The 12,061-nt window shown below is 43.2% G+C and overlaps 1 protein-coding gene across 4 annotated transcripts in view; it reads right to left on the reverse strand.

The window, feature by feature from the left end:
- Positions 1 to 2,109: 2,109 nt before the first annotated feature.
- The window catches only part of HS6ST2 (heparan sulfate 6-O-sulfotransferase 2), a 286,829-nt gene continuing 276,877 nt past the window's right edge, over positions 2,110 to 12,061 (reverse strand). For all 4 annotated transcript variants that reach the window (XM_038588330.1, XM_038588331.1, XM_038588332.1 and 1 more), the window contains one exon: positions 2,110 to 5,226. In XM_038588330.1, coding sequence (XP_038444258.1) covers positions 4,353 to 5,226 — 874 coding nt within the window. In that variant the 3' untranslated portion in view covers positions 2,110 to 4,352. The remainder of the gene's footprint in view (positions 5,227 to 12,061) is intronic.

The following is a 12,061-nucleotide window of genomic DNA, read 5'->3' on the forward strand; positions in this document are numbered from 1 at the left end:
GGTCAGAACAGGGTCAGTGGCTTGGGGACACAGTTGATTTACTTTGTTCTCAGGACAGTTCTCTCCAGTCCTGAAGGCTTTGCACATTTGCAAAGGTCTGATTGTTGGCTTACAAATCTACCTTAGAATTTTCAGGTGTTGATGTAATTGCTTTGATGTATAAAACTGTCAGGTTGCCTCATTCCTGCCATTTGGGATATTAAGATTGCTTTATTCCACAGGCCCATGGGGCTACACTTGGAGTCAGCATATACTGAATCTTATTCTGCTTCATACAAACACCCCATTTTTGTTTGTTTACTTAATTGAATCCCTAGTGAAGACGAGAGAGAGAAGGAACTCTTCCTTAGAATAGGGCAGGAAAGCTGTGGGTTGCACACCACCACCCCTGACTACTCTGCTGCAGTCCTGTGTCTCAGGCGTGGGGAGACTGTAAGTATCACAAGCCTGTTGTGAGATGCTTTTATGCTTCTTTCCACTCCCTACAAAAGGAAATCATCCCTCCAAGTGTGAAGGCTTATTTCAGACCCTCTATTCACTGCCTTGCCCCACCCCCCAAAGAAAGCTCCATTCTTATTTGGTTGTAATGCCTGTTGAGAATCCTAAATCCTTAAGAACTGGGCCAACTAGTACTTTTTTCTTCATTACTGCTCCTTGCCGGGCAACCTCAATAGTCTATTTCCTAAGAAGCCAATCCTAATCTTGCTCCCTGAGCATAGCGCAAGGCTTCTCCATCTCCCCCACCTCAGTAAGAGTGCCGTGCTCTCCAAGAGTACCCTCCTCAAGGGAAAAGGGAAAAATAATTTATTTCCTATTTCAAGTGCCTGGCCTCTACATTCCTGTTCACAATTCCTCTCAAGGAACTTCTACATTCAGGACCATTGGCCACCCAAACCTGCTCAATAAACAGTCAATGGGCAAAATCTTCTAAGTATCAATAGTTTCCAGACTGAGTAATAATTAAACCTTCCAGATTTATAGCTTACTTCCCATCTAATCCATGCAACCAATATCTAAATTCTCTTTGGAAAAGAGAAAGGGTGAGTCATCCCCATCCATAGTCTTAACTCTAAGTTTATTTGAAAAACTATGTACTTTGATCATTAGATCATGTTATGTTCCTAACTTTAAAAGCCAATGGTTAAACGCTTACCTTTAATGTCTATCCTGTGGACAGAGGGCATAGATAAGAAATAAAGAGCCCCATTTTCCCTTCCTACAGGCTTTCAGACACAAAAATATCTACTTTAATAACTTTTAAATGAAAACATACACATTTCATGTGTACAGAGTACTGGACTGAATGGGTCCCCCCAAATCCATATGTTGAAACCTTAATCCCAATGTGATGGTATGTGGAGGTTGGGGCCTTTGGGAGGTAACTGGGTCAGGAGAGTGGAGCCCTCGTGAATGGGATCAGTGCCCTTAAAGAAGCTGGAGAACTACCTAGCTACTTTTTGCCATGTGAAGACACAGCAAGAAGTCAGCCATCAACTAGAAAGAGGGCCCTTGGGGATCTCTGGGTGGCTCAGCGGTTTGGTGCCTGCCTTTGGCCCAGGGAGCGATCCTGGAGTCCCGGAGTCCCGGGATCGAGTCCCATGTCAGGCTCCCTGCATGGGGCCTGCTTCTCCCTCTGCCTGTGTCTCTGCCTCTCTCTCTCTCTCTCTCTCTCTCTCTCTCATGAATAAATAAATAAATAAAATCTTAAAAAAAAAAGAAAGAGGGCCCTCACCAGAACCTGACTGTGCTGGCACCCGGATCTCAGACTTTCAGCCTCCAGAGCTGTGGGAAATAACGTTTTGTTGTTGATAAGCCAGTTTATGGTATTTTGCTATAGAAGTCCATGCTGACTAAAAGACATATCAATTCTTGTCTTTCCTTGACAACTTTGTCTTACTCAAAAAAGAAAACAGTGTAGACCCCCAGGAGGAAGCCCCCAAAGCTAAGGTCATTTTATTGTGGTAGATTAGAATGAGTCATCTTATTTCCATACATGGTGGCCAAGAGTTTTAAAAAGGAAACTCCTGGAGAAAAGGGAATTCTGTCTGTGTTGTCATGATGTCTAGTGGCTGCAAAACTTGAAATCATGAAATTACTCAGAGTCTGTAATTTAAACTTTATTTCATATCTATTGTTAAATTACACAAAATCAGTGAATGGTTTGTAAAGCTACACCATTGGACAGATGTTTACAGTTGAAATCATGGGATTTATATGATGATGACAAAAATGTATATTTATAACATCCCCTATATACAATGATCAGTATAGACTGAGAAAATGCACTTAATCTCTGCAAGCCATGCACACCACAGCAATAACACAAAAGGTTTTTTTTCTGTAACAGGCTTTTCCACTGGCTCGGGCTTTATCTTGCTTTCCAAGAGTACCTATCAGTTTTAAGAGCAAACGTTGTCAATTAAAACTAAACAAAACTGAAATACCACAGTGATCTACAGGATCTTTATTTTAAAAACACAATATACACAAAATAGTTTCACTGTAAAACACATTGACTTCAAGGTGTGTTTGAGTTTTTTAAAAAATTCCTTTCAGTTCTTCAGTTCTCAGAATTCCCAAGTACTGCAATACTGTCAGACAAAACAAACTTCAGATATAGTGATACAAGCTCAGAGTCAAGATAATTCATCTTTAAATCCAAATACTCAGCTTCTTGTCCAGCTTGTGGCCATAGTATTACAGATGAAACTAGATCATGCAGATAAGCAGCAAATTGTACAAGATGTGACTTTATTGTCACACTTCTAAGCCTGTCGCTCCTGAAAACATCAATGCTACTTCTAGTTGTCTTGTTAGATCGACAGCCAGGGGGTTAGTGTAAGTCCCTACAAAGTATAGCAAAATCCACAAAATGGAAAATGCCCAGAATCATGATGCTTGCTAGAACAGTGGGTGACATGATTCTTCTGGCCCTGCTCGATTGATACTGATACCCTACAAGTATTTGTTCAGAGACTTAATATAAAATCACTCTCCTCAGTGCATATGCTCCCGAGACTTAACCTCACTGCAGAACACTCTTTTTGTTCTTTCTTAAAACAAAACCCAGTAGACGGTTGACTCAAAGTAATTGAGGTACAGCTTTTGATGTTACTGAATAACTGGCTATCATAATACTCATTCTACCATTTTTTTTCATCTCATAATTGTCTACAATCTGTCAACACAAAAAAGAACAAATCATCTAGAAGTAGCCAGCCCAACTGGAAACGGTACAATAAAAATGTACAAAAAGTCAGTAACAATTCATTCACATTCAAGTTCAATTCTATCTGACCAAGAATAACTTCAGCAATATTTTTAGACATGTTATTCTGCTCAAGAGTTTCTTGATAAAGAGCTCACTACACAAACATTGATAAGACAATTCTATAGAAAGAAAGTCCTGACTTTAATCCAGGATTATATATCACAAGAAACTCAGCAACACACCATTTAGATGATGAAGAAAGATTCTATAAATGGGTTATTTTGGAATGAGCACAACTCGGAGAAGCCTTAAAATGAATGAGAAGCAGCGCCAAAAAGATTCCAGAATTGTTGAAATTACAGTGCCCAAAAAGTGTCTGAAAATTAGATCTTTACGCCGGTATTCCATTTGGGAGAAAAGTGTTTTTGTTTACCATGAAATACACCCTGTTCAAAACCTTTAAACAGTAGAAGGTAGAAAAAGTTGAAAATTCTAGACATCTCTTAAATAACAAGATATGAATCCTGTTCTACTTGAAAAGCCATTTTTTTAACGTAAAACTGCCCATGTTTAGGAGAGAAAAATCTTCGTTTCTATAGTTTGATAAGATTTACCATCAGTTCTTATTCCATTTAAATAGATGCCTGGTTAAAATAAAAAGAAAATAAATGATTTGTGGTTAATTTTCGTTTTTTTAATGTGTATATTCATGCTTACCCCTGGGAACAAATGTTTGCTTCCAAGATCAAGTTTTAACAGTGTATCATGAATAATTTGGAGTCCATTTCTTAGCCATAAGTTGGGTGGCCACATTTTATGTTTTCATTTTGTCTCTATAGCTAATTTAAGCATTTTTTAAAATACCAAAACAGCAATTTCTGGCAAGTCTGGTTTGGCTTTTGGATTTTATAAATACTCCAACAAACCAAAAAGAGACAATTTTATTACATACTGAAAGTTGTTTTACCCACGCACAGTATAACATTTAATTGAAAGGCAACTGTAAAGGCAACATCTTAACTTTTTTTTTCAACTTCCAAACTTAAGGAAGCAGGATGTATTTGGAAACTCTCATGTTTTAAGATTTGCCATATCTCTACTGGCGCTTTGGGACAAGTATGTAAAGGCCACTGGGAGCCACTTAACGCCATTTCTCTACGCTGCCTATGTAGTCATTGGTGCCATTGCTGGTGTTGCCATCACTCTGCTCTTGGCCTGGGTTCTGCTTCTGGCTTTCACGGTTCTCCTTGTGGCTCAAATTCTGAGTCAGATTCTGAATCAGATTCTGAGTCACATTCTGATTGACATTCAGATTTGGGTTCTGACTCTGATTCTGACTCGGATTCTGGCTCTGGCCCTGGCCCTGACTCTGGAAATGGGTCTGAAGGAACCTCCCCTTCAGAAATTTGCGTTGCTCCTGACGCTTCTGCCTAGCTTCCTGATGCTCCTTCTGCCTCATAAACTGATACCTTTGCAAAAAGAGGTCTTTTGCATAGCTATACAACTCCATATCCAAAAAATTCAGTCCCTCAATCCGCTTTTGGATTTCCTCATTGATTTCTACACTAGAGGCCCTAGTGGTATTGTATTGGGTAAATGGTGAAATAAAGTTCATGTTGAAGGTTTTCTCAAACAGATACTGGGTCTTCCGCTGAAACTCAGTGAGGCCGAAGAATGCCATGTGCTTCAGATTCGATTTGGCACTTTCCAGGAGGACCTTGTTTCTTTGCTTTTCAGGCATGACAGAGAGGTTGTAGCAGCCTACCAGGGTCAGGTCAGAGAGCATGCGCACCTGGCGGTTGTTGGCTAGATTATAGGGACAGTCCATGAACTCTTTGAGGGGGCAGCCAGACCAGTCATCACCAGTGTAGCAGCTGGGAAGCTCCTCGGAGGTTGGGGGCCTTCCATCACAGACATGCAGGGATGCTTTCCATGTTGCCCCTCTCTGGACATGCCTCCACTCACTCAAGTACCGGGACACTGGGTCTCGGAGGATGGTGATGTAGTGGAAGTTCCTATGGACAAAGCGCAAAGACCAATAGTCAGAGCCGTTGGGTGACATAAGTGGAGTCAGTGAGGTACATGGCGTATGTGATGTTCATTGGTCAGTAAGGAAGGCAAAACGGGAATGATGGTGATCTGGTGGCATTTGTCTGGTGAACTGTGTTGTAGACTGCTGTCCGAGTCCCACTAGCCTGTCCAGGTAGCTAATTCTTTCACCCAATTTGCTGGTACTGCAGCTACTGCAAATAGGACAAGTTTAGGCCCAGAACATCATCCTTGTCATCTTCACTCCCTTACCACTCCCTCTGTTTCTCTTTCTCCAATCGATGACAAAATTCCTCCTGACAACCTCATTTGCTAAGCAGGCAAGCATTTTATTTCATGTGCCCCACCCTTAAGCCTCCATTTTAATCACTAAATGGACATCACTGGAAGCAAGGGATTTTACTGAAGTGATAATGGAGTTGATAAGTGAGCTCAAATTCTAATCTTTCTTACTAAATAGACGAAAGCATATTCCCAGTATCCAGCCTAATCAGGATACTTTATTAAGAAACAAAACCTCTTCAGAAGAGTGTCGATATGATGCTTTGATTCTGGCTGTTGTCATAACATCATGGCTCATTGGTTATGGAAGTGGCATGCAGAGATAGGCACAGCAGCCCAGGGCCTCCAGAAATAAACATTGTGGTTAGTCACTGACTGAAATAGACACGGTAGCTGCCAATGGCACATATGCAAGCTACCACCTCGGTTTCAGCCTTTGTTCACATGGTCATATTTCCAGCAGAGCAAAGTTAACTCTATCAGCTCCAAAACGCCTCTTTTACCTACTGAAAGGATACCTGGGTGTCAGCAAGTGGCTGCTGACACATAAGGCTCTGCCATATGGCTATCTTCACTTTCAAGCTGTGAACTGAAAAAGTTCTTTATTCAAATAGTGGACTAATGAACACTGAAACCATACATACATGCATGCACAGCGGGTACAAACACACACACAGCGTGTGCACATGCACGCACCACACCCCAGAAATGTCAAAGCCTAAGACGTGATCAGACATACTCAAGGGAAGAAATGATCCTGGGGTTGTGCTTTTAATTAAGAAATGATTTTTTTTCCACCACTGAGATTCAGTGGATGAAGGCTGAGGTCAAGAAATGGCATATTGCAGGAGGAAAAGAACAACGAACACGGACTATTAGCATTTAGTTTCTTATAGAAAACCTGGAGAATGGCTGGCAGCTTCTATTGTGAAACCTATTCATTCCCATCTGAGATAGTGGTGGTTTTGTACACCTGCCAAAGGGAGCTGGGTCTGTTGGCTGATGTCCTCTGTGAAAACGGTTCTCCCAAGTCTCGGGCTTTAGCAAGTCAGGCATCCTGGGGCTTATCCGGTATGCCTCTATTCTGTGCATGGTATTTCTTCTGCTGGGCATGACCTTCCTTCGTTGATTAGAAAATTCTAAACATCTTTTAAGTTGTAGTCCAAGTACTATATTTCCTCTGAGAAAATTTACTCCACCCCTTGCTGCCAGCCCCCACCTCTTCCTCTGTGGTGCCATCACACGTCCACACCTAGCCTTTGGGAAAACACTTTTGATATTGAATTGTGATTCCTTGTTTGTATTTCTGCTTAAACTATGTTTTTCAGGAAAGGGGCTCTGTACTATTTTCCTAGAACTTCTGGGGAAGAGGATGGAGGGAGCTGGGGACCAGGGAGGCCATGCCTCATCATACAAAAACCCTGGATAATCTAAGTGCCTTGAAAATATCATAGAAAGTTTTTTTTATTACTTTATCTATTTTTCTGGAATAAACAACCATTGAGCATAGGAGGAGCCTCTGGGAGTGAGGATAGAGAGGATAGAGCACCCACCTCACTGCTTTTCCTAGGACTGAACTTGCTACTGCCATGAAAATCCATGTCTTTGAAGACCCACTGCTTAATGGGGCCAGCAGCTTCCATAGCCCCGTAGCCTTTACCAACAAAGGTAACTACTATTCCCATGTGCTTCCTCCTTCGGCCCCTTGTTAAGGTATTCATTCACTCCATCATTTAATACATATTTATCGAGTCTTTATGCTAGGCCAGAGGCGATAGTTTAGTGGCAATTAGTTTGGTTATTTGGAAAAAAAAGAAATTTATGAAGTCCAGTGGCACATTTGGATTAATCTTTCAACCAGCTTTACCAGGCATGCATTATAATTGGGGCTGTTAGGTATTTTAAACCCTCATAATAAAGTCACCTTCATGCTTAGTTGATGGTCCTCATACCCTGACTTTTCATACTGGTTCAAGCCTACAGTGACATCTTCTGGTAAATCCTAAAGTGCACCCCTGTGCAAGTCTGAGGCTCTCCTTCCTAAAAACACTCCCTTGTCTTTTGGAACAGATAGATCCCAACCAGCAGGGTTAATGTCCCCAGCAATGTTTTTTTAATGTCATTTTCTCTTTTTTTAAGATTTCATTTATTCATGAGAGATAGAGAGCAAAGACACAGGCAGAGGGAGAAGCAGGCTCCATGCAGAGAGCCTGATGTGGGACTTGATCCCGGGACTCCAGGATCACGCCCTGGGCCAAAAGCAGACGCCAAACCGCTAAGCCACTCAAGGATTCCCACCAGCAATGTTTTATAAGCACCATCCTCACATAGAAAGAGAGAGGGGGCACCCCAGAGAGGCAGAGACAGACGTCTGGAGTCTCTCATGTTATGGATGTGTGATTCCTTCCACCTGAAGGTCTCCTTGTGTCCATATGAGATTGATGGTGGTCCAGCGTGGGAAGCCTCTGTCTCTATGCTGCAGGAATTCTCATGGCTACGGAGAAATTAGAGGAGTCCACATGCACGCAGACACGCACACACGCCCCCTGCTCCAGTGATAGTGGCTGTCCTCTGCTCCAATGACAATAGCTCTGGAGATGCAGTCATTTCCCACAGCCCACTTCTTCCTGGGAAAACAGGCCTGGCCTCTCAGACTGCCTCAACTGGACACACTTGCTGCTGCTTAAAAGAACAATCACAAGGGTGAAAAGGCAGATCTGCTTAAAGGTTGGTCTCCGGGAGTATCCAGCAGCCTCCCGAATACCAGCGTGTGTTGGAGGTGGGATGCAGGTGAGAATAACATCTGAGAGATTTTGTTGGGCAAAGGATCCAGGAGGCTCATTATTCTGAGTAGAGAGTTGTTAGGGAAATGTCAGAGCAGCAGTCTCCCCACACAGGACACCTGAGGATGTGACAGCCCAACCCCGATGGGAGTGGGAGTAGGGAGGCAGAGACATGGGTGGCACCCCTTCCTGTGGTCAGTTCAGTGCAAGCACCCCATGTGGGCCTGCCACTGAGGCAGGCTGTGGGGATGCTGGCAGTGCCAAGACATGGCATTTCAATATAACATGTTATTAATGGCTGGAGCAAGCACAAAGTGTGATGAAAGCACCTTGATAGGCTTCCTAGCCTAGCCTCATAATATAGGCAAGAGTTTCTGCAGGTTTATTTTGAAAAACAAGAATTTAGAAGAGAAAAGAGGAATGGAGGTATGAGGCAGAAAGATGAGCATGGGGGTGCCTGGGTGGCTCAGTTAGTTAAGTGTCTGCCTTCTGCTCAGGTCATGATTCCTGGGTTCTGGGATCAAGCCCTGCATCGAGCTCCCTGCTTAGCAGGGAGCCTGCTTCTCCCTCTCCCTGCTGTTCCCTGTGCTTGTGCTGTCTCTAAAAGAAAGAAAGAAAGAGCATGAACACAGTCACAGGGCACAAACTAGCCTGTTGTGTGTATGTGTGTGTGTGTGTGTGTGTGTAAGAAGTGCATTGAAAACCTTTTACTGGGAATGAAGGAGGAGTGGCAGGGGATGAGGATGGAAGGCTAGCCACAGGCCTGTCTATGGAAGGCCTCGGACCCCCCAAGAAAGGATTTGGACTTCTGTAGATGACAGGGAGGCCTCTAAAGGGGCTTAAGCAGGGGAAGGACATGATGAAATTGGTGTTTTAGAAAGCTCACTCGGCATGGTGTGTGGAGATGGAATTAGGGAAATTAGCCTAGGTTACTACAGAAAACAGGACAAAAGAAGGAGGGCAGACTAGAGAAATTTTCAGGAGGTAGAGTTAACAGAACTTAGTGTCCAAATGAACGTAGGAGAGAGGGAGGAAGAAGGTTAAGGATACCTCCGGGTTTCTGGTGGAAGGTCTCAGGTGCCCTGGAACATCCAAAAAGAGAGTTGAATGGACAGATACAGCACTCACAGGGTGAATTGGCTTTAAGATAAAGTTGTGGCATTGCCAGCAAAAAGTGATAGTTTCAAACCATGACAGCCTATTTACAGATTGAATTTGATTTCCACACTTGTGGCTCCAGCTCTTTTGAAGACTGAATTTAAGTACCCCAAAGTTTCTCTTCTTAAGGCTAAATATGGTTTTCAACTATTCTGGACACTTCTTTAAGTTCCCTCACTGTCCTCTTGTTTCCCCTGAATATATCCCATCCCACTTTACTGAAATGTGCCTACCAGGCGCGGTCTGACAAGTGACAAGAAGGGCCAGTCTATCACCTCCCTCATTCTCGACAACATTTCGCTTAATGGGGCCTCATATCACACCGGCCTTTTTGGCAGACATGCCATACCACTGATGCACAGTCAGCTAAACTCTTTCATTCTTTTACACGTATGCCATTTTGAAACTCAATCTACTTAATCTTGGACCTGGATGTAGTTTACTTGTGGCCCTGTTTAATTTCTCCTTGTTAGAGTAAGTCTAAGCTGTCAAAACACATCTGGATTCTGATTACATCCCCCAATATCTTCACCACATCTCCTTATTCTGTTTGGCAATGCCTGTACTTGGGCATTGATCAAAACAGAATAAGATGCAGGTGAGAGCTGCCGGAAATCTCCCTTTAGATGGACATTACCCTGAAGGGTGCTGCTGAACAGTCTGATTTAATTTTAAATGAGTGAGCCATTTAAGATGGCTCGGCCCCAGGAAAATCACACTCAGCTTGTTTCAGTTAGTGGTAATGGGACAGAAATAGCTCACGACAAAACGTGTCACTTAATTAAGATGAACACGTGTCACATCTTTAAATTGGAGTCATGACTCCCCATCAGTTACCTAGGTGAATTTAATGACCATTGTTCAGTGTGTATGCCCCTGGTGCCTTACAGGCAGAACAACATGAAAGGTTGAGTCCAGGCCAACTTTTTACTCTCATTGCTAAGCAATTGTAGAAACAACAATAGCAACCAACAAAGAGTTGTCCAAGCATGAAACCCAGAAGCCACCCCAGGCTCCTCGATCTTACTCACCACCACCACGTGAACCTTCCCCATGACCAGCTGATTCTAACTCCTAGGAGCTATCTCCTGATTCTAACTCAGATTCATCCTTTGTACCACTGCCTGGGGCCAGGCCGCATTTCTCTACTGGGTCACTGCAGCCCTGTCCTGGCCCACCTCTCCCAGCCTCTGCTCATGTCTAGCCCCACCCCCCATATGGCACACATCTGACCTGTCATTCCCTAGTTAAGACCTCTTAATGCCTATCAACTAGAACATGAAGTCCAAGCTCTTTTACATGTTACATTCAGCCTTGTAGGACCTACCAATCGCCTTTCTTTCCTCCAGCCTGATCTCTATCAAGCTCTCTCTACACAAATGCCTTCAAAGCTCCACTCTAAGATTGCTTCCTCCGTGAAACCTTCCTCGACCTTCCTGGGCAGAGTGAACAGCCCTGGTATTTCTCTGTTCTAGTTGTGCTGGAATCCGCCAACTGTAGCATTCAGTGCTATGTGCCATGACTGTCTAGTGATTTGTCTGCTTCCCACGTTGGACTCTGAGCTCTGGGAGGGCAGGGACCATGTATCATTGATCAGTGAAAGCTTCTCTGGGCCTGGCACAATTTTTGACATACAATTAGTGTTTAACAAAGGACTGTTAAATGAATGTCTGCAGCAGGAGCCGCAGAGCTAATGGGAAAGGCATCTTTTTCTTTGATAAGGAAAAGCCACTAGATGTCAGTATTAAATAACAGATATACCACTTTATCCCTGTGATGGAACATTTTAAGGAGATCTAGTTATATTTAGCAGTTGTCCCTGACTTTCTGTGCAGTAGCCTCATGTGAAAGAAGGCTGGAAAGTTTAAGGATATTAGACCTAAGTGAATGGATAAAAACGAGTACCATTTTTTCATTTTTAGCAGGTTATCTTGCAGTAAAGACCTGAGTTCTAAGTCACAGAATCCTAGGCTTGTCAGAGCAAGAAGAAATCCTTGTAATGGCAAATCATATTGGTCAAATGCTTCTCTTTAGAGGTGGGGAAATCAAGGTGCTGAGAGAAACACAGATTTGCTCATAAGACACAAATTGCTAACAGCCCTTGGGAATCCATCTAACTGCAAGGAGTATTCCTAGGCTGAAGGCTGATATTTTTAGTAGACCCTGCTTTGTGTCTGTTAGTTTCCTCCGATGGCACAATAAACCAGGCCTGAAATAACCCACATGAAGAGGAGACATTTGCTGCCAAAAGAGAGGGCACTTCCTTTTACCAACTGCAAAGCCAGGAGCTGAGGCCACTTGGGCTTGGTGCTTACACATTAACTCCCATCTAGACCATGGATCTGATTTTATTATTGTTCTCATTTTGAGGATGAAGAAGCTAAGAGAGAGATGATTTGCCCCAGTGTCACATGGCAAGTTAAGCAGGGGAGCGGAGACTGAACACATTTCTCTCCAGAACCTGTGCTCTTCCCATCCTCCTTCTGGGGCCCAAATCCAGGACTACCACTTTTGTGAACAAATTAACACGTTGGCTCCAGAACCAGCAGCAGCAGTACCACTTAGGCACTTAATAGAA

Source organism: Canis lupus, chromosome X (genome assembly GCF_011100685.1).
Source record: "Canis lupus familiaris isolate Mischka breed German Shepherd chromosome X, alternate assembly UU_Cfam_GSD_1.0, whole genome shotgun sequence".
Classification (NCBI taxonomy): Eukaryota; Metazoa; Chordata; class Mammalia; order Carnivora; family Canidae; genus Canis; species Canis lupus.